The sequence below is a fragment of the Cucumis sativus genome, chromosome 6 (assembly GCF_000004075.3).
Source record: "Cucumis sativus cultivar 9930 chromosome 6, Cucumber_9930_V3, whole genome shotgun sequence".
NCBI classification, from domain to species: domain Eukaryota; kingdom Viridiplantae; phylum Streptophyta; class Magnoliopsida; order Cucurbitales; family Cucurbitaceae; genus Cucumis; species Cucumis sativus.
Window position 1 is genome coordinate 18,179,769 of NC_026660.2, and position 27,364 is coordinate 18,207,132.

Consider the following 27,364-nt stretch of genomic DNA (forward strand, 5'->3'; position numbering starts at 1 on the left):
GACTCAAAGTCACGAGATCGAGATTAAAGAACATGGTACAAAAAATTTGTTAATATAGAAACGCATAGATATACAAAAATGAATCTGGAATAAGCAAATATACAAAGTAATCTTATGAAGACACTCAAAACTTTTGCTTTCACCAATTCCTTTACAAGTAAAACAAAAAGAAAATAAATACAATAGGAACAACTCTGATTCACAATACAAGGCCAATCGATTGATCAACTACAACGTATATGTAGATTAATACTTTGGTTCGGGATCACGACATCAGGGTTTCTTTTATGTAAACTCAAACCTGATGAACCAGAAATCATTCCCTCGTGTATTTCAGAGGAAATGCTCCACAAGATGTCGCCAGTCGGAGCTTTGGTACCAAGTGACGAATATTGGACGATTGCTTTCGACTTGGATAATGGGAGCTTGAAGTTTCTACCCATTCCACTCGAAAGCAACCAACGTGATCCCAATTGCTGCTGCATCGTGGTTGCCCAGAATTGCATCTTATTAGGCACAGAGTTTACACCCAAAAGATGAATAGCAGAGATTTTAAATGCACGAACAAAGTGTCCTTGGTCTGCTTTCTCCTGAGTCGGGTTAGTTTGAGGACTATCTTCTTGTGTTTGCAATGGCTCTTTCCCATTGTTGACACTGCTCGTTTCACTGGCTGTGTCACGAGATGTGTTGATAAAAAACCTCTCAACCTCCATTACGCACATCATCGGGCCACCAACTGGTTCGTAGTCCCGTAAGTGATCTCTAAGTTGCACCATGAGAGCCACCACAAGCTTGTTCCCAAACAATCCCAGCTCTTTGCTGGATATTCCAGAGTTGATATCTTTTGATAGTCTTTCAATTATATCTGCATAGTTAGCACCATGGGCCACAAGAGTTTTCATAATGTGCTGGCCATTTTGATCATCATCATTAATGTTACCAGCATCAAGCCTTAACCAGTGCTCCAATGTTATAGAAAGATCCATCAACCCAACAACATCACCTGTTGTATCAGGGCGATCCATAAACTGCAGTTCCTTTAATCCTTCCAAACTACAAGAACTGCCCAAATTGGAACGCCTCAGTCGACAGGCTGGCAGACAATGAAAAGGGCGGGCACTGATTCGTGCTGGCGTCTCATCATTTGTCAACCCAGACTGTATTCTTAATCCTTCTATTAAGAGGGTTTCGATCTTTTCCATGGCCCGAAATGCTATATCATCAGGTGACACAAGGTCTTGATGCATCTCGGAATTCAGAAGAGATCGAAGGCTACTATCTTTATGATGAGATGGCAATCCTTCGATGTCTTTCCTTTCGCAGCATGGGACCGAACTACATAACACGTTATGCTCAATCATAGGCTCCCTGTGACAGAAAGAAGATGAGTCAGGAACTTGCCAGGAATTGAGATAATGAAAAAGTTTTAAAATCAAACCAAAATTCAATTGCTGACCTCTCAAGCAAAGTTGTGCCGAGAGGACATTCCAATACCATTTGGTGGAGAGTTTTCCCGGTTATATCATCCAACGGCATCAACTTTTTAGCCAGAGTAGAAAGGTTAACAGTTCCTGCCAATGCTAAATTCTGTGCTACCTCCATGATATCATGGCCCATTTCAGCAGGCAAAACAACCGGTTCAGAACATTGAATGACTAAGCTCTGTCCAATGCTAGTGTTCTGAGAGAGCCAAGGACCCATGGACCGTAAAAATCCACCACCGTTCATCTTAAGAATTGCTCCAAAACCTTCCCCAAGTGAAGACAACTTTGGTGGCTCTTTCTCTAGGGGCAACTCTATAGGACTCCCAAATCCACTTGAACTATAATGTGGAGAGTGTTCAAAGTCACTCTCGTTTAAGCCCCATTCTCTCATTAAATGTTCCGACTCCAAGTCTGCAAGAATTTTGGCATTCCTTCTATTTTTCAAGGACTGGTGCCCCTCTTCTTGTACTTCTTCAGTAATATAAATGGGAGAAAAATCAAAATCCTCATCTTGATTTTCAGACGCAAACTCCATATCAACACCTCCAAAATCCTGCCACTCTTCTGTAGCTGTAAAATCCAATAATGGATTACCAAAAATTAGGGATTCTTCCTCAAATTCTCTCAATAAACGCTCTCTAGGAGACGAAATATCAGGATCTGAAAACCTGGCAGAACCATGCTCCAACCCCAGCATCTTTAGGAAATCATTGGCCACAGATTCATAAGAGTCATCAAGGCTTAGAGATTTTCTAGCACAATTCTCCTTGGCTTCCGTATCATTTTCATGTTCGACAAGCTCACCAACAGCTAATGGAGAATCTGTCTCCACCAACTGTGACGTCAACTCGTGATCAGAATCTGAACTCAACTCATCTGAAGCAACTTCTTCTACTTTCAGTTTTAAGTTATTCTCCTCATTATCGAATTCGTCCTGAGTAGAGTCATCTACATGAATATCGCAAACTGCATCCTTCAACATGACATTTGACTTAATCTCAATGCCAACTTTGTCGTCTTCTATGATATCATCCAAAGAAATAGTTTCTACTCTCGAGCCCTCAGGAATATGAACAGTAATTTTATCCAAGCTATCTTCCATCCCAGCTAGTTCTATCCCACATTCAATAATGGAAAACTCACCAGGGTCATTACTACCTCCAATTGCTTCATCAGACCTCTGTTCCTCATTAGATTGTGATTCAAGCTGCTCAGCCAACTCAGAATCTGAATGCCCCGACTTATGCTGGTCTGCCTCATCCATCTTACTATACAAAAGGCTAATTGACTCGGAGAGTTCCAGTTTTGGATTTAATTCATCAAAAAGTCCTGCTTCGTAAAACTGAGTAGAGGTAACAGATCGACTGTGTGAAATATTTCCATCTGGATTTGGAAGCCCATTTAAATTAGTAGAATTATGGTTTGCGTCATAGTTAGCAAGCCTTGACTTATGGTGCAATAACTTCAGGAGTTGGACAACATTTTCAGGACCACTCAATTTCATTGGATCGTCCTTAGTAACTAAAAAACTGAAACTGACGTGTAGGCTAGCACCTCTCGCATTGCCTGCAAGTCGAAAGCTGGTCGACCAATTCCCAGAACATTTATCCCCCTCAAGCTCCTCCAAGGTAAGAGGTAAAATCCTTGTGAGGTCAACCCAATGCTTCCCAAAATCAAGCCCTGGTGCTCCAAGCAAAGAAACATAGATCAAGTAAAGTTTATGCTCATATTTCGCCGAGTTATGAGCCAAGCTTTTCCCACCATATATAACACATTTGTGAATCAAAGTCTCATCAAATTCAGCCATGCCTTGGAAAACCTTAGACGGATGCGTTTGCAAAACCTCATCCTTCCTTTTCCAATGCACACTTAAACTGTGGCTATCGAAACTTGGGGGCAGACCTTCTATGGAATGAACCTTGAGATAGAATACACAGTTGAACTTTCGATGCCGAATATGGGTTAGAGCTTTCAAAGATTTCTTCCAGTTCCATGTAGAAGATGATGACCTTCTTTCAGTTTCATCCGCCAATGATTCTCCATCATTATGATATCCCTGGTTGAATCTTGATTTTGATTCAGCCAAATGGGATCCTGGCCGTACATCAGGTGGATAAACAATTGAGTTCGTGTGGCCCTTGTGCAAGTACAGAGCTTTACTTATTGCCTCAATTTCCTCCAGCAACCTTCCCCCATCAGACTCCCCTAAGCCATCACCATTCCCAGACTTCATTTGTGCATCAAGCAAACCCACAATCTGCTACTAGTTTCAACAATCATGTCACAAATACAACCTCCACAAATAAAAGGGTTCACAGCAACTCTGGTAAACCACTGAATCCATAACACAAAACAGGAAAAGGGAACATAAAGAAAGTAAAAAGGAATTCAATATCATCATCTACAATAAGAAAACCCCGTTATAAAACACCATTCCCCTTTTCAGAATTCACAATCAAATCCATTAGTTCAATAGAAAACAAACAGAAAGCCAAAATAAACCAACAATCCCAATCCCAATAAATCAGTCCAGGATTATAAGAAGAAATTGAGCAAACAAGAAAGAGAATGAAACAGTACCAAAATTCAATAATTTGGGCAGCTTCTCCACAACAAAATAGAAAGTAGACTGTTGCAACCCAAAAGAAGTAGATACAGTAATAGATTAATCAATCAGAAGGGGAAGAGAGAATAAGAAAGAATATGAACCATAGAGCCCAAAATCAATCTGGGAATGGAGCATATTCTTCCCTTGGAAATGTTTTTCGATGGGTTTTACATTTTTTTCAGAGGAAAAGCGTGAAAGATATTAATACCTTGTCTTATATGCCAAAAGGGAACTTGGAAAGGTAAGAAATCTTAAAATTGAATATTTGATTTGGGTTTCCATTACAGTGCAAGCGAATTCAGGCAAATCCGTAAAAGGGGTTGTTCGAAATTGAAAGATGAATCGTTGGATTGGCAATTGAGGCGGATGATGAGACAAAGGGGACCGACAGATCGGCGAGATCAAATGGGTGAAAAAGAAGAACACACGCGGCTCTTGATTGTGGAAATGAAATTTACTATACCCAACAACCTCGCCTACCTTCCAATTTCCATACTAAAGTTTCAATCTTTACATAAATCTCCTTTTCTAACTTTTTTTTTTCTTTAAAACCTTTTGAATTTAGTAATTAATTAATTAGATATAAAGTAAATTTTGATTTTTTTTTTCTCCTTACATATATAGCAAAATCATCAACTTAGTTACAGATAATTACAAAATGACAGAATGTTATATTTTGCTATTTTATCATTTTGTCATATTTTAAAATATTTTTAGTAATTTTAAAACTAAGAAAAAAATAAAACTCAAAACTCAATTCTTTAACATTTTGAAACTTACAAATAGAATAGAAACTAATTTTAAAATCTAGAGACAAATAAATAAAAGATCTTTTTTTAAATTATAAAACTATATGACAAATAGAATAGAAACTAATTTTAAAATCTAGAGACAAATAAATAAAAGATCTTTTTTTAAATTATAAAACTATATGATTTGGAGAGTAATGGGTGAGAGAATTGAATAGGTCTTCTTTTCATGTATTATAAACTCTATTAGAATTGATGTTTTGGGTAATACTAATTTCATTTACGATTTATTTAATCACAAAAAGTTATATTAAAAATCAATTTTACGAGACTTTTTTATTTATGCTAAAACCAAAAGTCAAATATAGGAAAGCAATCTCCTAAAAAATATAGTATATGTGTTGTGTTGCACTCTTTTTAAAAAGAATAATCAAAGCCTTTTATTTAAAATAATTGAGAATATAAAATTGTTGGTCTGAAAAGAATAAAGACAATGAATAATGATTAGAACAATTCTCATACAATTTTGAGACCAAAATAGAAGATAAGTTTTAATAATTGTAAAGAAACAAACAATTTATAAAATAGCTAAAATGAAGTAGATTAGAAAATTCGTAGAGAAATCAAATTATACTTTATTGGGGAGGGATGATTATAAGTTTTAATAATTGTAAAGAAACAAACAATTTATAAAATAGCTAAAATGAAGTAGATTAGAAAATTAGTAGAGAAATCAAATTATACTTTATTGGGGAGGGATGATTATTTATGTAACTTAAGATCAAAGGCCAAGGCCAAGTTTGATAAATTTTCGATAGTTTAATTTTGAAAATAAGTCGTTTGGAAGAAAAAAAATTAATCATTTATGAGAATAAAGTTCCTTCGAAGTCGTTTAAAAATAATTTTTATCAAAAGAGTTTAAATAAAAACAACTTCTTAAAAAAGAAAAACATTTTCCTATAATCTACACAAATTGAATTACTTTTAGCAATTTTAGAATGTTAAATCGTACCTTGTTTCTATAATTCGGCATTTAGAACATTTTTAGTTTCACCTTTTTGCAAAACAAAACACAAAAAAAAAAAGGACATTTCTGATCAAAGGTGTATCATTCTGTGTTATTCAATCGCAATAACATTTTAAGTATAAATGAAGTGTGGTATTTCTACCTTAATGACTAGAAGATTGTAAGATATTAAAAGGGATATCTTCAAGAAAGTCAGGTTAATATCTAAAATAATTGTACAAAATCGTCTGATAATCAATCAATATTGCAAAATCCATTTCTCTTTTTCTCTTTCTCTCTTTCAGATGATTCTTCCAATAAACAAAATATAATCGAGTCTCATCAGGTGGCTAACTATATCAAAGGAAGAACTAAATTTTTGGAAATATTTTGAACATTGCTCTAATTCAAGCTTTTCAGCTTTGGAGTCAAACACCAACGGAGCATAGTTCACGTACTATCAACTACATGATTTGAGGTGCGATTCTCCCATTCCATATGTTGTCTCCAAATAATAATAATAATAATAATAGTAATAGTAATAGGAGAGGAGTATCATCCAAATTCAATGAAATGCCTATATAGCTTATCTTATGTTAAGATAATATACTTTCTGAGTTATCAAATACGTTCCATTTCCAGGGAATCATACAAGTGATGAGAGATTCTAAGCCATAGAATGCTCGAAGAGCAACAATAGGACTTTTACAGAGTTTGGAGAGTTGGAAAGGATGGGGTAGCGAGGTTTAATGCCTTCCTGGTAATGAATTTATCTTAATTTTGTTGGATTCGAGTCCTTTTCGGTAGGCTTTCAGGTCTCCTCTTTTCTGGGGATTTTCTTTACACAACTGTTATTCTTTCATTTGAAAGCTCGGTTTCTCGCCAAAAGGAATAGGTAGATCAGTTTATAAAAGTATGCATAAAAGTAAAGCATAAACTGGGAAAAAAGCATGTACGAGTGATTTTCAGAAAGAGAAAAAAGATACTCTAGAATGAAAGCTAGATTTTTCATTTCAATGGTAGGAAAAGTTTCTAAATACCAATCAACTTGTGGATGGTCTCGAATCAGATTAACACAAAGAATGCAGAACAATGGTTTGTTTGGATTGACTAAAGAAAAAATTAATTTTTAAAAAGTCATTATCGTTTAAACTTTTTTAACAAAACATTGTTTAAAATAAACTTTGAAAGGTTACAAAAGTTAATTTGAATGATGGTTAAACACTTTAATTTTTTAACAAATAATAATTTATTTTTAAAGTTAAATACTTAAAAAGCGATCACGCAATCAAGCGATCAAGTTTTCTCCACTCCATATATTGACTCTAAAACAGTGGAAATCAATGCAGCTCACTATGAGCATAATGCTCCACTATGGCACATCCTCATTTTGTTATCAGACTACCCAATAAGAGTCTCGTCAAAAGAAGGATCCTACAGCAGATATTAACAGCTAATTATCTGCACTTTGCTTGAACAGAGAGGAGAGTTTTGCTTGAATAGAACAAAACCACTGCAGAACTACAATTATAAGCTTCTAGGAGAAGACAAATGATCTAGAACTAGAAAGAAGAACCCCATTATAGAAGAAACTCTTTGGTTCTGTACCAATGGCTCTTTTAAGTGAATTCTACAGAGAGAAGAACCCCACTATAGAACACAAAAGATTTTCAATTAATAAGTCATCCTCATAAGCTGATCTCGTTGAATTTCTACCAAGTAATTACAGTCAGGTGTTCTTCAAAATTCAAATAGTTTAAATCTCAATTAGCAAGACCCTCCATTTGTTCTAATATAGTGGTACAGTCAAGAGGGGGAGATAGAAACTAAACTTCAATATGCAGCCATTTTGATCCTAACAATGGCGAATAACAGTAGACATGGTTTTCAAGTTCGTAATGGCCTCAAACAAGATAAACTGTCAGCGTAATTGCAGGAACCAATGAATTCGAGCGTACCATCAACAAGGAAGCCTATCTTGATTCTTAACTCCCATCAGATTTCATGGAGGAATGAACAAGCGTTTCCTCTTCCAAGAAACGCTTCAACTTCTTATCATCCAAATGTTCCTGTCAATTAGACTATATATCAGATCTAAAAACAAAAAGCAAAAATAATGATATTTACAAGACCTAGTAATAATCAAGGTTAGTTCAAAGATATACATAAAGGCAAGCCCTGTACTTCTGCCACTCGGAGACGCAGGGTTCTTCATCCCAATTACCTTTTACGAACTTCTCCGAGTACCATCTGCAAATTAGAAACGGGAGATCAGTAGAACAACGCCGAGGTGAGAACGAATTAGGGTTCAAAAGGGGTTTAGGGAATGAATGGAAATGGAAACGAACCGATTAAAACAATTGTGATAAGCAGCCCTGAGATCAGCACACGGCGATGTTGCAGAAGCGGAGCTTTTACTCTCTCTCTTGAAGCCCATTGCTTGAGATACTATCATTCCATCAAATGACCATCCGAGAAGCATCAGCGGCCTGAACGACGCGGCGGCTCTTGGAAATTTTCTCGGCCAACGAAGTCGTCGTTTGTTCTCGCGCCTTTATACCTTTCCCATTTCAATTCAACGCTCATTTTTCCCGTCTTTGATTCAAATTTTAAATTTGGGATAAATTTTGGGAAATTGCAATCCAATCTTATTGACCTATCAATCCTAACACAAACACAAACACAAACGGTTGTTATCGTTACCAACACGACAACAATTACGATAAACGTGATAAATTTATATTTTTCGTTCTATAACACACTTAATTTCCAAACACAATCTGATTAATCACCTTCTATGATCAATAGAATATAGTAAAAAAGCACTAATAAACAACATATGAGATCCACTTTTCAATATACCATTATTTTATTACGTTTCACTTGGATTTATGATCTTAGTTTCATTAGTTATATTTGAAAAATTCTAATAGTGAGAAGAAAAACTCATTATTTAAGAATTTTCAATTCAAGTCACTAGTTATCATTCCATATGTTGTTGTCCCATCTACAACAAATATTATTTAGTGATTTGATTATCAGTTTTAACAAATGTGAGCTATGAAACATGTTTTGTCAAATAAAATGCACAATATAAGGATTATGAGTGAAGTAATTTGATGAATAAATACAAGTACCCAAATGATAGTAAAGTTAGAAGATGAATGACTGATGATTTTAAAGATTGAAAAGGGGAGTGGTTCAAAAAAGAACCTCAAAAATCAGGACAACTATGTGATGTTTATATAAGAATGTATATACAAAAGAATAGAACAAAGAAAAAAAGAACTCAATTTCTGCTAATTCTTTTATAATAAGCACCAAGAGTACGAATTGATACAATGAAAATAGAGCAATAAGCGTGGAAGAGTCCCAGTTTGTTTCGTCTATCCTATCACATTGCTGCAGCAGCCATTTACATTACCAGAAACTCATCAGGAGGCTCAAGAGCTTTATAACAAATGGCTCTTAAGCACCATGGATGGAGATTCTAGAATGCTGCATACTTCCTTCACATTCATATCATTAATATCATAATGCCCCGAAGAAAAATAGCCGGGCGAACATTAATATCGTTGTGTTTCCCTTGTGTCATAAATCATAACAAGAATATGGTACAAGTACAACTAAAACGAAGAAAAGGGGGAATGATTCCGTTATGATTTTGTCTTGAACTTCCTTTGAGTTTTTAAATCAATCACGATTACCGTGATGTTGTCTTTGCTGCCCTTTTGGAGAGCTCGGTTTGAGAGGTATTCTGCGGCTGCTTGGGCTGCAGGATCGATCCCCAACCCCCTCTCAGAAGGTAAACTGACACCATTCTTCTTGTGCCAGAGTAGGATTCGTCTTCGAGCCAGGTCACATACTTCTTCATTCGTCATCACGTCCCATAAACCATCACTGGCTAGAACGAGGCATTCGTCATCTTTCGCTCGAGGGACAAACATTACTTCTGGCTCTGGGATGATCCATGGTTTCAAGTATCTATCACCTGCAATCCATGTGGGATACACTTGAATAATCATATGATATGAATCCAACCTCCGTGCCTCGAAAATTGAAAATCATGGCATCATATACACAAACAGCAATCTCCTACAGTTATACTCATAAAGAATATAATTATAACCAACAAGTAATCAATTTTTTATATTCCCGTTCAACACAGAAATCACAGCAATCTCCTTTTTGTATGTTGTTTAGATCAACCTCAACTCGTGTGATTGGAGATTGACCTCCATATCCACAGAACATAATTGCCACCATAAACGAAATTATATCCACATGATGCACTTAATTCTACTGTGTGTCTATAAATTTCACATAGGACAACCCAGCATTTCAGAAATTCAAGTTCTTAGGATATGTCATAACATGGCACCACTAGCAGACAGAGGGGGGCATGATTAAAACTAAAAGCCATGTAGATGAGCGGCACCAAACAACCCGTGAGATGTTCTGTCAGAAGCAGCTCGTTCTGATATGGTTTGCATCTTGAATAATAGAAAGGGTAAACATAATGGCAAACTCATTTTGATGTAGCCTATCGACTAAATTGTTTCAAGCATGATGGAACCAAAAGTGTCTCTTGTTTCCTAGAGGAACAAAATATGATTTCATATCCTAAATCCTCATTAGTCTACACAGAGAATTTTATAATTGACTTAAAAGAACGGTAACTCCTCGTAGATAATATTGTTTGAAGTCTCAGGTCCAAGCCCAGAAGTTTCACCTTTAACAATTTCAAACCCTTTTTACATCCCCATACCTCCCCTAAGGTGGATGAAGTCTCTCATAGTGCATAAAGACTAAGTATGTGTTTGGTTTACTTTTCAAGTGCTTGATTTTGAAAGACCCATTTTAGAAAGAAAAAAAATAAGTGTCCAGGACAACTCAAAATGCTTTTGAAACACTTTTAAAGTTGATTTTAAGTTGTATTTATCAAGAGAGTTTAAATAAAAATGACCTTTGTCAAAAACATTTTTTTCTCAAGTCAATCCAAACAAGCCCTAAGACTTTTGCCTTCTGATACTCGGTTAATTTTTTTAAAGAAAATAAGACAAAAAAGAAAAAGTAGAATCCAACGGAGATGAGAGGTGACATCAGCTTGGTCGGGAAAATAGCTCTGTTGCAAGGCTTCTGAAGCACGGTTACAAAAAGCACAAGGATAAAAAGTATGACAAATTCTGCGGCAATATCTAGTCATATCTATCACCTCACTCACTAAAAATCTAAACTATTTGGTTAATAAGAGTAAAAACTGTAAGAACAGCACCAGAGATAATATTCCACACTTTAATAAGAAATGGAACTCCAAAGTGGCATCCACTTGTGATAAACTAGTGGACACATCTCAAGAATGTCAAGCCTAGAATCTTGACGGACAATAAAAAGTCTGATGGGAAAGATGCTTTGACTTGGAACCAATGGAACGCTCTTCTTTTGAGTCCACCTGGGTATGTTTAGTTTACAGCAACTATAGACTACTTTAGCGAAGCAGCAAGAGATCGTCGGAGATATTGTATCGTTTGAAGTGACTAGAAAACTGGACTTAAAAATTTCATGTAGGAGAAGACATACCAATGGATCTCGACATTGCAAGAACACCAAAAACACGGTGTCCGTTCCACTGTATGACCTTTCCTCCAGCAGCCTCAATCCTTTCATATTCATCTGCTCTATTTGGCTGAGAGTCAGCAAAGAGGTTAAAACACATGAAGATTAGTGGAACAAAATCAAAGATAAAGAGAAAAAAAGTATATGAGAAGTCGACTATTGAAAGATCAAACACGGACATACTTTATGATCCACGGACAATGCCATTGGCTCCTTCCCACGACAAAGAACTGCTCTTGAGTCTCCACAGTTTGCAACAATAATGTGAGAGGCACAGATAATTGCAACAACAGCAGTGGAGCCAACAGTTTCTGGCGCAACGGGCTCAACACCGGGTCCTCCTCCAATTTCTGCATCAACTTTTAGAAAACAGTTGGTGAATGCCTTTCTCCATAGTTCTTGGCAATTATCCTTCATGTTGCCAACAGCTATATCGTGCTTAGCAAGTTCTATCTCCTCAGATAAAGCCAAGTGCATACGTTCACGACAAAAATTTGCGACCTATATATTAAAAGATTTGAGGTAAAACAACAGTGATTAAATAGAAGACTTGTATATGATGGAAAGGGCAGAGGAAGTTAAACAAAAAACACATTCACCTGACCAATGGAATTTGTATGCATACCTGAGAGCCACCATGACCATCGTAAACCCCAAAAAAATGAACGGTTTGGTGAGCTATAGCCTTGTTTGAGCCATCAAGAACTCGGTCGCCAACAAGCATTTGGACAGGAAGTTCTGAAAACCTAGGTACGGTTGCCGCTGCATCTTCCATCTCAGGTCTTCTTCCACAGACCGATGTATATCCCCAAAGAGGTACACAATCTACCTCAAAAACACTTCGACCAACTGGTTCGCTTGCCTTTTTCTCAAGAGGCAGCTGAAGGACCATGTTATCACATGCTGCAGTACCTATCCCACCTCCAACATCTTCTTCAAGGCTAGCTGCTGCAGAAGAAGAACTTGCAATCTGAGTCTCGAAACTTTCAACATTAGCCTCTTCAATATTGGCTTTAGCTGCAATCTCAACGCTGCTAATGTCCTTAGCATTAATGATAGAATCAAATGCATCAAAAGAAGACGCCTCAGAACCTAAAAATTCATCACCACAAATGCTGCTAGTCTCACTAATCACTGAATGCGAACAAGAGCTATCGTAAATGTGATCGCCCTCTAATGATAAAGAATCATCTTCCTCACTTCCATGGGATATCGTCTCGCCTGCCGCACCCCAATTGCTATTATTTTGAGATAACACAACCGACAATGGAACTCCTTCGCACTTGTCATTCATAACCGAAACTGCAGTAATACCAATCTCTTCCTCCCCATTAGAACTCTTACAATCATCAGAACCTACTTCAGTCAGGTCATCAGAAGCCTTAGTCACAGAATCAGATAACAAACCAGCAGTATCTGCCATTAGCTTAAGTCTTGTGATATCCATGGGAGTTGCCATGTTGGGGTTATCACAGACTGAATTACCTACCCTAAATGGCACCACAACCGCTGGGGACATTTCCTCCATCAAATTCTCTACCTAAGCAATGATAAAAGTTACCCCCTAACCCCTCCAAAATAACAAGACCTGTCATACTTCAACTAATCCACCGCCTTTTTCTGTCATTAAGAATGATCTTGGAATGTGAATGTTGGGGTTGAACAAACCATTTTCCATCAATAAGAAACTTGACAAGACTCAAAGTAGGAAGCCAAGTCAGGGAAAGCAACGTGTGGAAGGCCTTAAAAAGTGAGGGGAAAATAAAATGAACATCCAGATCTGGTCAACTACACTGGATCAGACCACCAATTTCAAAGAGAAACTTTAACTTGGAGAATTTGATAAGCCCATCAATTTCCCATCTCTACAACTCCTTTCTGCCCAACCCCAAACAAATACAACCAGCAGGAATCAACCAGAAGAAACTTTAAATGCAGAGAAAAACCTGGAAACATAAAGAGAAAATAAAAAAACCCCAAAAAATTATAAATAAAATAAAATCAGACCAAACTCCTTATCTGTAAACACAAGAAAGACATAACGAAAAGGGGTTTTTAAGAAATATCACGAGAACCAACACAGAAAGCCAAAATCCCAAGAATCAGAAGAAAACCCTAGAAAAGATAGTTACCCTTTAAACAAAATTGATAAGAGTTTCCCTAAATCAGAGGCAATCCTTCGTAACCTCTCATATCCAATTCAGCTTCCTCTCTCTATCCCACTATCCCTCTCATGCTTTCTCTTTCAAATACTAACAATAATCAACCCAAAAAAGAAAAAAAAAATTAAACCAAGAAAAGAAAAAAAAAAAAGTAGAAAAAAGAGTTCACTACCTAATCTGTCAGCTCGTCAACTGCAGATTCTTCCCCTTCTTCTTCTTCTTCTTCTCCCACTATTTCTCCTTCTTTTCCCTCTTCAACATCACAAATCCACAAAGCTAACAAAAAAAAGGGGGGGAAAGAGAGAGAATAAGAAAAACAAAAAACCAAAGAATCAAAATGAAGAAACAAGAAATAATGGGTTGCTTACCACTTAAACAAACAGCAATTTACAAGACCCAGAAAGGAAAAAATACAAATAAAAATTGCCAAAGCTGCAGAGAAGTACGCAAATACGAGGAAAAAAGAATTGGGGTAGAAAAAAAAATATATACAAACTTCTTCTTTTCTTTTGTTGTTGTTGTTGAATGTTGAGAGAGAAAAAGAAAGAATAGAACACGTGTCGAGTAGTTGAAAACCCACCAATCCATGATGTTCTTAATCCCTTCCCCTTACAATCCAATCAAAAAGAGTCTTTTGTTAATTACAATCTTCTTCTCCTCCTCCTCCTCCTCCTCCTTCTTCTTCTCCTCCTCCTCCTCCTTCTTCCAATCACTCCCAACTTTGATGAACGAACAAAACAAAAAAGTTAAAATCAATTTCCACTTTCATTTTCATTTTCCTTTTTATGTCTATCTTCATTTATTGCTGAAAATGAATTCCGACCAATAAAATTTTCTATATTTCAAAATCTCAAATATGTTAAATTTTTGCCAATGTGAAAGTGATTTTTACTCTGCTAACTTAATGGTTTGAGATATTTCAATTTTCTTTTCTTTTTTCTTTGGTCCCAAAATTAAGTATTGGAATAGTTTTTCTTTCAATTTGTTCATATTATAAAATATAGTTTAATATTTTATTTTTAAAAATTAAAATAAGAAAAAAGATTTTAAACTGTTTAAAATGTTCTGATTTTAGATAAGTTTCCATATTTATACTTTTAACTTTCGTTTTTAATTTAATACTTTTTTTTCATCGGTAGTTTGTTAGGGTTGTTAATTGATTTAAAAATTTTATTATTCTTCGTCACTACACTTTTATCTAAAACTTTATTTCATAATTTTATTATCTAGACACTACTATTTTAAATTACTCAATAAATATTAACATCATAAAAACTATAAGTTAGTATTTTAGTAAAAGAAAACAAAGCAAATTGGTAAAATAAGACACCAACAAAAATTGAAATAAAACTCAAATTTCATAATAAAATTGAAACATTTATAACGTCTTAAGATTTTACGTTACTCCAAATAATCAAATATGAATATGAACCTCCCCTCCCATGTGATAATCTAAAAACACTTTCTTACTAAGCAGCATGTTAAAATACAGCCGACCTAAGTTTTATTAGTTGAAAATTACCGATTATTTTATTTCGATATTATATAAAGTAAACTAATTACTATTAAATTTTAGGTTTTTTCTTTTCTTTTAAAACTTTACTATTAGATTTATTTTAAATATCATATTATTATTAACGTGACCCATGTACACTATATGTCATTTTATCTTTTTGGACCTATTATTTTATTAAGCTTATTAGGTAAAAAGATAATGTCTTAATTAAACACATGATGTTTATAGATAGAGCTTTAGGGATTGGTCACCATTCATAGATCAAACTATGTGATTTTTTATCTGGTTTTTTTTTTATAAAATCACATGATTCAAAGATCTAGACGCTTATTGTTATATACAATATTATGGTTTTATTATATAATCAAAAAATTAAAGTTTACATGTAATTTACATTACCTATTTTACTCTTTAATTAATGAAGAGTATAACTATCTAGAAATTGTTTTTAATTGTTTTTTATTATTATAAGTTTATTCACATGTGTTTTAGCATTCATTGGTACTCTAAATTTCTATACATATTTATACGGAATTACATAGGAAAGATTATTTAGCCATTGTAACAATAAAAGCTTAAGTTTGTTGATACGTACCTGATAATCGTGAGATTTAGATTAAAATCTACTAAAAATTAATATTTAGTAATAATGATAGTAATTGTTGATGTCAAGATCTATAAAAGAAAAACGTACTTAACTTTCACGTGATAACAATAATAAATTTACATGTTAAATTTGACTTACTTACAATAAAGTAGGTTATAATGATGTATTTATACGAACCTATAACATCATTTTCATAGTCGTTTGTAAATCACATTACGTCATCTTTAGATATTATACTTGACATTCCTATATGCCATGAGATTGATGTAATATTTTCCATTCATCAAAGGATATGGTTAGCTTCAACCTCAATGAGGTCGACTAGTATATTTTGGCCCAAAATTCAAGTGACCTATTTTTTGAAGTTCATCTTTTCCTTTTTTGGTTAGGTTATTTCCTCTCCAAATAAGGACATTGTTGTAAATTTTGAGTTTGATATCAATTTAGTTTTTAGATTTTTAAATATTTTGATTTTCATTTTTGAAATTTGAGTTTTATTTCAATTTAGTTGATAGTGATAGTGGTAAAAAGAAAAAAAAAACTTTCATTTTAATTATACACTCATTTTCATTTTTCCAATTCAGTGGATGATTGATTTATAGGTTTTCTTTATAGGATGTGAAAATATATTCGGATAAAATTTCCTTGCACGAGTGTTATTATTTAACCGATAAAAAATAATTTAAATGACTATATTTAAGATTTATTAAAATTACAATAACAAAAATTAAACAACGAACTGAATGAAATAAAATTTAAAACATATGATAAAAAATTATATTTTTAACTTTCTATTTTTTTTACTTATCACCGTCCTACTAACATTTGATTTTTGGAGTTCATAATATATTTTATTTTTGAATCTATTGTACTGTGACAATTATTCATTTTTAGTATTATATATTTGTCATGTCTATCTTTCTTAATTCCAAAAATCAAATATATATGTTTTCTAATACAATATTTAGAAATTAGAAAATTGAAATTTCATCTTCAATTATATCCCACAACTATAAAAAAAAATGTAATATTTTATTATTTTATTTTATTTGAATTATTTTATGAGTGATGAGAAAGTCCAAATAAAACTATATTTTGACTCTGTCACTAAATTGATTACACCAAAAAGTTGATTAATTGTAAAGTTAGAGATGGGGAAATCTTGTTTGGTTTTACAAAAGATTGTGTTTAGTTCATCAGTCAACTCAATCAATTTAATTTAATAATAAACTATAAAACCTTACAAAAAGTGATGTGACATGAAATATAAAGGCCTAGAAAATGAAAGTTACATTTTTATATATTAACCTAAATAAATATCATTTTTGTTGATTGGTTTTTTTTGGGTCTCTCTTTTCAAGTGAAACAAATATAATTTTAGTTCATGTTATGTAGTAAATTAAAAGTGTAATCATTATACTTTTGGATTGAAATTGATCATACCAGTTCTAAACAGCATAATATTTATCAAATATATGAGTGAAGATTTTAGTAGATGCAATGAATATGAATAGGATTGTCAAAGTTTGACATTTTTTTTTTTCTTCTTCTTTTTCAAAGATTGTCAAATTTTGGACTTAAATAAAGTAAAATGAATTTATAGTTTGAAGATTGTTTTCGAATTTTGTGTTTTGAAGAATTAAAATAAGTAACATTATAAATTATAATTGATGTAAGAAAATTATTTTTCAAATAACCCGTCTTAATTTAAAATCTCTTTCGATGAAAATGGTTTAAAATACGTTTCAAAAATTATTTTGAGTGATTTTTTTAATAGTGGTGTTTTTTTTAATTGAATACTTGAAAATGTATTTCATATACACACTACAGCAAAAAGATAATTTAGTTTGTCAACGTCAATAGACAGATAGATAGATAGGATTGATCGACCAAGGTGGAATAGCACAATTGTATCAATGTGATCTTAGAAAATAGAACTAGGAGGAAGACAATTTGCAACAACATTTTGTAATCTACTTATGTGGTAAAAGTTTACTATACTTTCACTTGAAGAGCTAAACACGAGACCTCCCGTCGAGATTATTGTGGAAATCATAAAATTTTGTCTCAGTGCATAGTAAAACCCTACTTGGTTGGTCTATAGAAGATGAACTATCACAATTTAGATAAGCACTTTTGATTGAAACACAACTCGTTTATTATCACAATTCATATTCAATGTTTTAATTAATTGATACAACTTCGATATAAAGTATAAATTGATATTTTACCTAATGCTCATTTGTAACAGAATCGTGCGTGTTTTGAAATGCATAATGAATAATCATCCCAATAAATTACAAGTACAAAATTAAAACATATATGGTTGCATTAAATAAACTATATTGAATATATTTTACACATGTAAATAGTAAAATGGTTGAAAATATAGTAAAATTTTATATCTATCTCTTATAAATATTGATATATTTCTATTAATGTTTATCAATAGATTATAATGTGTACTTACTATAAATATTAAAGGGTGTTATGTTGATTCATTTTGATATATTTAAAAATATCCATTTTAAATATATTGATTTTTTTTAGAGTTTGAATTGTTTTTGTTTAGTATAATTAAATACACGAAAAGTTGTGGTCTCAATCTTATGAAAATATCAACATCTATGGATGAAATATTGAACAAAATAGCACAAATCACCACTAAATCAGGTGCTTGTTACAATGAGATTCTCAAACTAGCTAGTTGGATCATGATAAATTTTATTGTGTTATGATTACATTTCTAATAACACAATTCTAAACTTTTGATCGGATCAATTTTAATACAATAATTATCTTTATAGATTTATTATGGATGAGAAAATATTTGAATCTGTGGAAGAGAGAGGGAAAATTCATTGAAATGATCACATCTTCATTCCTCAACAAGAAGAAGATGAAGAGAACAATCAAAATGTATCGAAATCCACACCGCAGGATGTCACCAATTACAGCGAAGAGTTCCCAAAATTTAGGGGAAAGTTCAGAAGGATGACGACGATCTTAATCCACACGGCAATGGCTACAAACCCATTTCTTCATTTGGTCATGACATGGTTAAATTTAGCTAAATCAAACCAATGGCGGAGATTCGCCATTCTTCAAATGTCTGTTATGTTTGTTATCATCTCCATACCCTTACCTTACCTTCATGACTCTCCTCCATCCCCCTCACTGCTCTCTTCAATCGAAAAATCTAACCTTGGCCTAATTTCAAGCGGCTCTGGGGACCATCATCCTGAACCTCTTTGCAAAAGATGTCTCCCTCCTCATATCCACCAGAAGATGGGATTCCCTTGAACACCACGGCGGTCGCCATTGACAAGGATAAAAACAGCCATCACGCTGTACGATGGGCTATTGATCATTTGGTCATTAGCAATCCACTTATCATTCTCATTCATGTTAGGCATAAAGCTAATCGTAGGTACCCTCTATCTGTTTTTTTTTTTGTTTTTTTTTTTCCTTCTTTTGGATCATTATCACATACATTGTTTCCTTTGTTGGTCTAGTTTCTGATTGCTTTTGTTTTACTTTTGCTTTGTCGGTCTTTTTCTTAGAGGGTGCGAGCGATTCTGAAAATGGCGAAACTGATGCCCAGCAGCTATTTGTTCCTTACCGTGGATATTGTGCTCGTAAAGGGGTACTTCCCTTTATTCGGTTATACGTTGCAAATTGCTTGTTTTTTATTATGCATTCTAGGTGTTTGTGTTTAGGCCTGACTGAAATTTAGATTGTTGTTGGAAGTGGTTTAGGAAATTTGTATTTGAATGATTGAATCATGGTCCTAGATGATTGTGAGTGCCACAAAGGGAAGCATGAACTTTAGCATTGTTTGTGAATGACGACATAAGTGAAGGATGAGAATCATAAGTTTCGAGTTCTATATAAAAAAAATTAGAATTTGCTGGGGTTGGATTGTTTAAATGTTAATTGAGGAAAAAAGTTCCTTAACTAGTTGAGTTATGTTGAGAAACTAAAACTTACATCAGGATGTTTGCTTATGAAATTCAGGTTCAGCTGAAGGAGGTTGTTCTTGACGATCCTGATATTTCCAAAGCGCTTGTTGACTACGTTCATAAGAATTGCATCAACAGCTTTGTAGTTGGAGCTTCAACAAGAAGTGCTTTAGCAAGGTCTCTCTTTTCGTCTGCTCTCTTTCTCTCTCTCACACACATCCGTGTTGAGTAACTTGAGCTTCTAATGAGTGTGGTGTTTCAGGAAATTTAAAGCCCCCGATGTGCCAACCAGCATAATAAAAACTGCCCCAGAATTTTGTTCTGTTTATGTAATATCAAAAGCGAAGATAATATCTGCCAGGGCAGCTCTTCGGCCAGTGGCTAATACTGCCATGCCACCAAGACAACCGTCGCCGCTTGGAGTTCAGCCAAATGGTCAATCAGACAGCAGCAGTGAACCAGAAAATGGAGCCAAGTAATGCAGTTTTGAGAACTAACTTCCTATTAATACTCGGATTAGCTTCTGTTTTGATAGAGTGAGATAGTTTTAAATCTTTTGCTTTATTATTTGGTATATCCAGATGCCAAGTAGCAAAGGAAGGATGGAAAAGTGCTGGTACAGAGAGAATGCTCGCTGAAAGGAATGGCGGTGGAAAACAAGCAAAAGCATTGACCCGCGAGAGGCCAAAAACTTCTCCAACTAATATATCTTTGGAAAACATAGAGGTTCCAAATCGAGGGTCTAGGTCTTCATTTAGTCGTGATTCGATATCTGATGACAATATGATGACTGCACAAATGGCTTTTGGTTCAATGGATGTGACTGCTCAAAGTTTAGATTTCAGTGCTAACTCAAATTTGTCAATGGACTCTGCTGCCGGACAATCTACTGTAAGTGTGCATTGGTCATTGACGTTCGAAATTTCTATGCTTGTGATAGTTATGCAGTTGCAGTTGCATTGATTTAACATCTCTGCCGACTTATTTGCTACAGCGGGAACTAGAGGCTGAGATGAAAAGATTGAAGTTGGAATTAAAGCAAACCATGGATATGTATAGCTCAGCCTGCAAAGAGGCAATCTCAGCCAAGAACAAGGTAACTCTATTCATCACGGTTACTAGATGAGTCTTTAGATTGAGTTCTCAACTTTGGATGGTTTATATCCAACTAAATACTTTGCTAGTAAAGCACAGTGCTTTGATTAAGTCAATCTCGAAGGAAATTTTTTAGTTATTGCTTAGTTGCGAATAAATAAGAAAAGAACTCGTAAAATATGCTGTTTTGAAATTCAGGCAAGAGAACTAAGTCAGTGGAAGCAGGATGAGGCACGTAAGTTTGAGGAAGTCAGGCTAGCTGAAGAGGCTGCTCTTGCTATTGCCGAGATGGAGAAAGCCAAGTGCAAAGCTGCCATTGAAGCAGCAGAGGCAGCACAAAAGCTAGCCGAAAGAGAAGCCCAGAGAAGAAAACAGGCAGAAATGAAGGCCAGACGAGAGGCAGAAGAGAAAAAACGAGCATTGAATGCTCTAGCTCAGAACGACGTCCGATATAGAAAATACACTATAGAGGAGATTGAGGAATCTACTGAAAAGTTCTCTGAAAAATTGAAGATTGGAGAAGGTGGATACGGTCCTGTTTATGGTGGCAAACTTGATCATACAGCTGTTGCGATTAAAGTTTTAAGACCTGACGCTGCTCAAGGACGGAAGCAATTCCAACAAGAGGTACTGCCATATTGTTGTATCACTGTGCCTAAAATGATGTGATTTACACCAATGCTATAACGAGAAGAACTACATAGCTGAAACTTTAAACTAAAAAATAAACAAGAATTGTGAGCAAGTGCTAAGATCAAAGAAGTAATTTATGTAGTAGATTCCTGCTGTTTTTAGTTCATGGATTCATACAAAGTTTCCTTCGTTGTTTTGCAGGTGGAGGTTCTCTGTTGTATTAGACATCCAAACATGGTCCTTCTTCTTGGAGCATGCCCCGAGTATGGTTGCTTGGTATATGAGTACATGCATAATGGAAGCTTAGAAGACAGACTTTTCCGGAGAGGGAATAGCCCTCCATTATCATGGAGACGACGATTCAAAATAGCTGCTGAAATTGCAACCGCACTCCTTTTTCTTCACCAAGCAAAGCCAGAACCGCTTGTGCATAGAGACCTTAAACCAGCTAACATTCTCCTGGACCGCAATTTTGTGAGCAAAATTAGTGATGTTGGCCTGGCACGGTTAGTCCCACCTTCTGTAGCTGATCAAGTCACACAATATCATCTGACTTCAGCAGCTGGCACATTTTGTTACATTGATCCTGAGTACCAACAAACAGGGAAGTTGACGACAAAATCAGATATTTACTCGTTTGGAATAATGTTACTTCAAATTATTACTGCCAAGCCTCCAATGGGTCTGGCTCACCATGTGCAAAGGGCTATTGAGAAAGATAGGTTTGATGAGATGCTTGATCCTACAATTTCAGATTGTCCATTGGAGGAGGCCACAAATTTTGCGAAGTTGGCATTGAAGTGCGCTGAACTGAGGAAGAGAGACAGGCCTGATCTTGGAACGCTTATAGTTCCAGAGCTCAACAGGTTAAGAGATATTGGGAGGAGTTCTGACAAACGTGAACACCGGAATCACTATTCACGCTCTTCTGCATCAAGTTCCAGTTCGAAGCCGCAGTCATCAAATGAGGTCACAACTTCAATTGAAATCTTTTTTTAATTTTACAAAGTTAGAGAATCAAAATTGACTTAGCATATTTTCTAATCATAATTATTTAGTAATCAAACTTCAACTAAATTTTTTTACAAGTCAAAGATACAATGTTTTAGACTTGTTATTTCCAATGTTGCTCAGCATTTTTATTCCTAAACCAGGATTCCAGAATTATTTATACCGACGAAGGAAGTTAGAGACATGTGTATGACAATTGTGACGGTATACAAAGGACCGGCAAACCGATAAGAAGACAGTTGCTTGATTTAATGACTGCTTACAGAAGAACTGGTAATAGAACATGAAGGTAATGGAGTTCTTCATTTGAACGTGGAAAAAGCTGAAGGATCAATAATGTAAAATAAAGAAACTGTCTCTTCAATACTAGGAAGATGTACGATCCTTCATACATGTATATCTGAAGATTTTGATTGATCTTTGCTACCAGGGTGGGAGTTCATAGCTGTTCTTATCAACAGCTAAGACTCATTGCCTCGGAGTAAAACAACTAACTCCATAAGTTATATTGGATTACATGATTCCAAAAAGGAAAAAAAAAAAAAAACCATTGTAAATTCGGAATAGCTTTTGTTTATTCTCAAGTCATGCAGATTGAAATAGTCTCTTTACTTGTATTCATCGCATGTTGTCGTGATATTATCGGCTGGAATGTAACACAAATTTATAGCTTTATACTAAATCAATAACGCCTTTGAAATTTAATGCATCTGCTACAGTTGACTCAATAGTATAGGTATCTGGTTTGTGGATCTCACTTCTGCAGGGTTGATTTATAGCTCTAGATGACTGATTCTATAGAGAATTTTTTGCATATGGGTGTCAAGGATTTTGAGTTTATACCACATGAATTAGGTCTTAGTTTTCAAGTCATTTTGTTTGCTAACTCTAAGGTCCTTGAGCACTTTGGAGAACCACACCCTAAAAGTGGTAGCTCATACTATCTTGGTTCCTAACAATACGTCATTCCTGGAAAGCCAGGCTACTCCAAACGGTACTTCACTTGACCATGACCACAACAGTCATAACCTTCCACAAGTTCAACAACCTGTTAATGATAACATTTTTAGGTATTTAAGCTTTGGAGCACTTCACCCTAAAAGCTACCTACTGAGGTGGAACTTTGAAGAGCCAAGCCACTTAGTATAACATCGGTCAGTCCATTCTAACCAATGTGGGACAGAGGTAGCCGTACTTCCTTGGTTCCTAACACTAACTAACATTGAATTTAAGAAGTTTTACTGTATGGAGTCGTTTGTAATTGTAATGCATCGCTTCTTGTTAGGGGCAACCCTTGTGAAATATGTCCTTATTGAAACAGGGAATCTCCAGGAAGGAATTGAGGAGCCCAGATTGAGAAGAAACGTATAAAGCAAAGATGAACAAAAAGATTGAAGTGCAGGAATTATACAAGGAGATGGGAATCCTCATAAAGGTTGATTATGTTTTCAGAAAGGTATAAGGAAGTGGAGTTGTGTGAGAAACAAGCTTTCCTTGAGATTATTGTTTGTATTTTCTTGAAGCATCCAGTTCAAGCTTCTAGCTTTTACATAAACTCTATTGCCATCATAAAGAAAATTGGAATAAAGATGGTAAATCTTTCTTTTCAATAAATAAATTTGATTTTTCACATTTTAAAGAGAAAAACAAAGTACTTCTTTGAAAATACAGTAGCCTTGACTATTTTCCTCTTTTATTTTTATAAAATTCAGTTTTACTTTGAAAAAAATGGTGAAATTAGTTTTTTTTTTCCCTTTTTTCCTTTTAAAAAACTACTTTTCATGTGCAGTATAGATGTCTTCTTAGATTTTGAATGTTGAAACATTTTATTTCTTTAAGTTTGACTCTTAGATTTGTTTTAAAAGTTGAGTTTCTTTTCTCCCTAATTTTCTTACCATAGTTTAAAAACAAAACATTGAATTCTTAGTCATGTTTTAAAAACAAAAATTTAAGTTTCAAATTTTCACTAGAAGTTTTGAAAATGGATAACAAAACTATGGAAATATATACATCAGCTTAATTTTAGAAAACAGAAAACTAAAAATTAATACTCCATTGTATTTGTGTTTGGATTTTGAAATTTCTACTTGTTTAACTTTGATTTAAAATTAGTATTTTAAAAAATATTTCTTCTCTACTTAATCCAAACAAATCTTGATTAATTGAGTGTTTTGTTGTTTACTCTCTTTATTTGAAGGCAAATTTACACATTTTCATATAATAATACTTAGCTTATTATTCTTAATCTCAAAATAATAACTTTATCATTCATATCAAATCGTTTGTTTTTCTTTAAATTAAATATTTGAACATGTATTCCAAACATACTCGAAAGTGAAAAAAAAATGATACTCGAAAGTGAAAAAAAAATGATTAAGGAAGATTAATGGAATTCTAGTATAAGTTTATAAGAAGGCAAACAAAAAAAAATTGAAAGTGTAAAAGTGCAATAAAGGCAAATTCATAACCAACCCCTTTTGTTCTAACTCTTCTTCTCCACTTCAATTCCCTCTTCTTCTTATTCATTACAAAGCTTCCTCTTTTCCACAGCCTATTCATCAATGGAACATTTCTCCAAAACCCTTCATTTCTCTTCCATTCTCATTCTTCTTATCCTCCGCCTCGCTCGAGCAGTGCCCGAAGACGGCCGTGTCGTCGAGGTCGTTCCTCCGGTTAGCCTTCTTTGTATCAGCGAATGTTCAACTTGCCCCACCATCTGCGCGCCACCACCACCACCGCCACCGCCCATTGTGCTCAAGTCACCTCCGCCGGTGCCTCATGTCCCACCACTGGCTTACTTTCCACTCAATTCACCCCCACCTCGACCAACCTCATCTCCACCCCCGCCGTGGCCTTCACCTCCGCCACCTCCGGCTACGGCGACGGCGGTTTCCTCTCATTCCCCGCCGCCACCCGCATTCAGATATTATTTCAACTTGCCACCACCGCCACCGGTGCTGATCCCGGTACCTGTGCCGCCGTCGGCGACGGCTGGGCCTCATGGAAATACGAATAGTAATGCTTATAATTACTACTTTTATGCTCCGGCATCATCGTCTGCTCCTCCGTCGCTTCCGACGGCGCTTTTTTGGGGTTTGTTTCTCTTCCATTTGATGTTGTGTTCATGGTGAAAGGTTTGTATATTGATTTTCATGCATCTCTGATTAATGGTATTGGAGTATAAGTTTATAAGAAGGAAGATTAATGTTTTGGTAAGTAGAATTTTGGGAATTGTTATTTTTTAAAGTTTGGAATTTTTTCTTTTCTTTTTTATTTGAAATAAAGCTAAATATTTTTCATTGTTTAATCAATGGGTTTATGTAAATCCATCTATGAACATTTATGTTTTTTATAATTTGAATTACCTACTAATAACGATTGTTTATTTTAAGTTAAATAGTTATGTTTGTCAAAAAAAAATCATATCTAACGTGGCATGTATTTAAGATTTAAATTTGAACTTTTTCAAAATAGCCATTTATGTATATGATGGTTGGACATACGGCAATATACGTTACCACCTCCTCTCTAGTAGCTACGTGATGTAAAGATATGTTCGAAATTAATTAATTTATTACATTGCTTTTAAAGAGTTGTTTTTACACATATTTTGAAAAATAATATCGACTCTCTACACGATAATTGCCTTGAATCTCCTTAGTTACTTAGCTACGCTCTTCTTCTTCGCCCTCGTGATTTGGATTTAACTTTGTTCATCTTCTCTTCCTTAAATTTTCTTTAACCTCTCTTCATCATTTAGCCATCCATTAGCAGAGTGTCTTTAATTTAAATTTACCTATACAAAAAAAAGAGAGTAAGTAATTAGAAGAGAGTGAAAGGATTATAACATTAACAACATAAATTTTAGGTTAAAAGAGAGAGAGAGAGAGATCAGATGGGTTAATTAGGTTAGAGGGGTGACAGAGAGATAGAGAGCACACAAAGCTTCGAGCATTGATATCATTTATTGAAAGTTAATAATGAATGAACACAACATTATATTTTGCATATGCAAGAAAACAACTATGTGTGCTCCCTCTCTTCTGTCACCCCCTAATTCTTTCTTTTTTTCTTTTCTCGTGTTAGAAATAGACCGTGAGAAAGACCGCATGCATCCGTTTTTTATAACGTCCACATAAATGAAAATTTACTATGAGGTCAATTTTCTTAATAAAAAAAATTGAATTATTATTTTCTTTATCACGTACGAAATACGGACCGGCGTATAGGATTAGTTGTAGTTTAGATCATGATAATTTTGATAGATATCATGAAAAAAAAACTTATTCTTTATTAAAAAAGAATTAAAAGTTTAAGAGAAAAAATGGTTAGGCATTAAAAAAAATGAACCAAAGGAAAAAAAAAAGTTTTAATTACGTGGATTTCGAGTTTTTTCTTTATATAAAAAGAAAATAAACAAAAATCAAAATACGAAATATAAAAGGACCTCACTCAGGAATTAAAATATATAGATAATTTTAAAAAATAAAAAGAAGTAAATTCAACCAAAATTTTAAAAATCGAACATCGAAAATAAATTATTATCAAACAAAACAAAAATGGCAGACTCTAAGTAACATAATAATCGTTTCTCGTTCCTCTGGTCGCACACATTTTTTTTTCTCTTTTTTCACTTAATGATTGCATTTTGTTTCTCTTGAATCTGAGTTTGTGTTTGTTTTAAGAATGATTTGTGTGAAATGGAAGATCAAAAGGGGTATATATATATACACACAATTTACAAATGTGGAAGCAATAAAGAGACATCACTTGCATCACGTCTGGAATCAAATTAAAGAAGGAAAAAGCAAATTAAAGTATGCAAACTTTTATATATATATATATATATATATATATATATATATATATATATAGTTTTATCCCTTTCTTGATCTTAATTAATTTCTTCATATTC

The 27,364-nt window shown here is 34.3% G+C and overlaps 5 protein-coding genes across 21 annotated transcripts; 2 read left to right on the top strand and 3 right to left on the bottom strand.

Moving 5' to 3' along the window:
* Positions 1 to 36: 36 nt before the first annotated feature.
* LOC105435853 (protein PLASTID MOVEMENT IMPAIRED 1-RELATED 1) lies at positions 37 to 4,561 on the bottom strand. Of its 7 annotated transcripts, none has more exons than XM_031887204.1 (4): positions 4,301 to 4,561; positions 4,065 to 4,113; positions 1,457 to 3,741; positions 37 to 1,368 (listed from the first exon to the last, which is right to left on the bottom strand). In XM_031887204.1, exons 3-4 carry the CDS (start codon positions 3,715 to 3,717, stop codon positions 225 to 227), a joined length of 3,405 nt encoding a protein of 1,134 aa, XP_031743064.1. In that variant the 5' UTR covers positions 3,718 to 3,741; positions 4,065 to 4,113; positions 4,301 to 4,561; the 3' UTR covers positions 37 to 224. The 7 variants fall into 7 exon arrangements, with proteins under 7 accessions (XP_031743064.1, XP_031743063.1, XP_031743059.1 ...); XM_031887203.1 differs by having other exon boundaries at positions 1,457 to 3,744; XM_031887199.1 differs by having other exon boundaries at positions 1,457 to 3,818.
* Positions 4,562 to 7,502: 2,941 nt separating this feature from the next.
* LOC101208159 (uncharacterized protein At4g33100) lies at positions 7,503 to 8,458 on the bottom strand. The gene is made up of 3 exons (XM_004144155.3): positions 8,196 to 8,458; positions 8,013 to 8,097; positions 7,503 to 7,916 (listed from the first exon to the last, which is right to left on the bottom strand). Exons 1-3 carry the CDS (start codon positions 8,327 to 8,329, stop codon positions 7,833 to 7,835), a joined length of 303 nt encoding a protein of 100 aa, XP_004144203.1. The 5' UTR covers positions 8,330 to 8,458; the 3' UTR covers positions 7,503 to 7,832.
* A 659-nt stretch (positions 8,459 to 9,117) lies between these two features.
* LOC101207918 (protein phosphatase 2C 53) lies at positions 9,118 to 14,361 on the bottom strand. Of its 9 annotated transcripts, none has more exons than XM_031886939.1 (7): positions 14,206 to 14,359; positions 13,798 to 13,901; positions 13,596 to 13,715; positions 12,089 to 13,409; positions 11,647 to 11,964; positions 11,428 to 11,533; positions 9,118 to 9,838 (listed from the first exon to the last, which is right to left on the bottom strand). In XM_031886939.1, the coding sequence occupies exons 4-7, from the start codon at positions 12,989 to 12,991 to the stop codon at positions 9,504 to 9,506; spliced, it is 1,662 nt and encodes a 553-aa protein (XP_031742799.1). In that variant the 5' UTR covers positions 12,992 to 13,409; positions 13,596 to 13,715; positions 13,798 to 13,901; positions 14,206 to 14,359; the 3' UTR covers positions 9,118 to 9,503. The 9 variants fall into 9 exon arrangements, with proteins under 9 accessions (XP_031742799.1, XP_031742798.1, XP_011657379.1 ...); XM_031886938.1 differs by having other exon boundaries at positions 14,122 to 14,346; XM_011659077.2 differs by having other exon boundaries at positions 13,994 to 14,346.
* A 4,133-nt stretch (positions 14,362 to 18,494) lies between these two features.
* Positions 18,495 to 24,081, top strand: LOC101203326 (U-box domain-containing protein 51). 3 transcript variants are annotated; one of them, XR_969804.2, is made up of 10 exons: positions 18,495 to 19,174; positions 19,312 to 19,394; positions 19,766 to 19,887; positions 19,973 to 20,185; positions 20,292 to 20,601; positions 20,705 to 20,806; positions 21,004 to 21,432; positions 21,640 to 22,407; positions 22,593 to 22,738; positions 23,771 to 24,081. XR_969804.2 is itself a non-coding variant. In XM_011659078.2 (9 exons), the coding sequence occupies exons 1-9, from the start codon at positions 19,009 to 19,011 to the stop codon at positions 22,626 to 22,628; spliced, it is 2,229 nt and encodes a 742-aa protein (XP_011657380.1). In that variant the 5' UTR covers positions 18,495 to 19,008; the 3' UTR covers positions 22,629 to 23,158. The 3 variants fall into 3 exon arrangements, 2 of the variants coding, with proteins under 2 accessions (XP_011657380.1, XP_011657381.1); XM_011659078.2 differs by lacking the exon at positions 23,771 to 24,081 and having other exon boundaries at positions 22,593 to 23,158; XM_011659079.2 differs by lacking the exon at positions 23,771 to 24,081 and having other exon boundaries at positions 19,012 to 19,178; positions 22,593 to 23,158.
* Positions 24,082 to 24,898: 817 nt separating this feature from the next.
* LOC105435854 (extensin) lies at positions 24,899 to 25,824 on the top strand. The gene has a single exon (XM_011659080.2). The coding sequence runs from the start codon at positions 25,011 to 25,013 to the stop codon at positions 25,578 to 25,580; it is 570 nt and encodes a 189-aa protein (XP_011657382.1). The 5' UTR covers positions 24,899 to 25,010; the 3' UTR covers positions 25,581 to 25,824.
* Positions 25,825 to 27,364: the final 1,540 nt, after the last annotated feature.

Bases quoted from the DNA above. Each gene is read 5' to 3' on its own strand.
- LOC105435853 (XM_031887204.1), bottom strand. From the start codon at position 3,717: ATGAAGTCTGGGAATGGTGATGGCTTAGGGGAGTCTGATGGGGGAAGG. The intron at 1,369-1,456 runs GTCAGCAATTGA...TTTCTGTCACAG, and splicing joins GGCACAACTTTGCTTGAGAG to GGAGCCTATGATTGAGCATA.
- LOC101208159 (XM_004144155.3), bottom strand. From the start codon at position 8,329: ATGCTTCTCGGATGGTCATTTGATGGAATGATAGTATCTCAAGCAATG. The intron at 8,098-8,195 runs GTTCGTTTCCAT...TCTAATTTGCAG, and splicing joins TATCACAATTGTTTTAATCG to ATGGTACTCGGAGAAGTTCG. The intron at 7,917-8,012 runs GTATATCTTTGA...TCTAATTGACAG, and splicing joins AGTACAGGGCTTGCCTTTAT to GAACATTTGGATGATAAGAA.
- LOC101207918 (XM_011659076.2), bottom strand. From the start codon at position 12,991: ATGGAGGAAATGTCCCCAGCGGTTGTGGTGCCATTTAGGGTAGGTAAT. The intron at 11,534-11,646 runs GTATGTCCGTGT...GCTGACTCTCAG, and splicing joins CATTGTCCGTGGATCATAAA to CCAAATAGAGCAGATGAATA. The intron at 9,839-11,427 runs GTATGTCTTCTC...CATGGATTGCAG, and splicing joins TGCAATGTCGAGATCCATTG to GTGATAGATACTTGAAACCA.
- LOC101203326 (XM_011659078.2), top strand. From the start codon at position 19,009: ATGTCTCCCTCCTCATATCCACCAGAAGATGGGATTCCCTTGAACACC. The intron at 19,888-19,972 runs GTCTCTCTTTTC...GTGGTGTTTCAG, and splicing joins ACAAGAAGTGCTTTAGCAAG to GAAATTTAAAGCCCCCGATG. The intron at 20,602-20,704 runs GTAAGTGTGCAT...TATTTGCTACAG, and splicing joins CTGCTGCCGGACAATCTACT to CGGGAACTAGAGGCTGAGAT.
- LOC105435854 (XM_011659080.2), top strand. From the start codon at position 25,011: ATGGAACATTTCTCCAAAACCCTTCATTTCTCTTCCATTCTCATTCTT.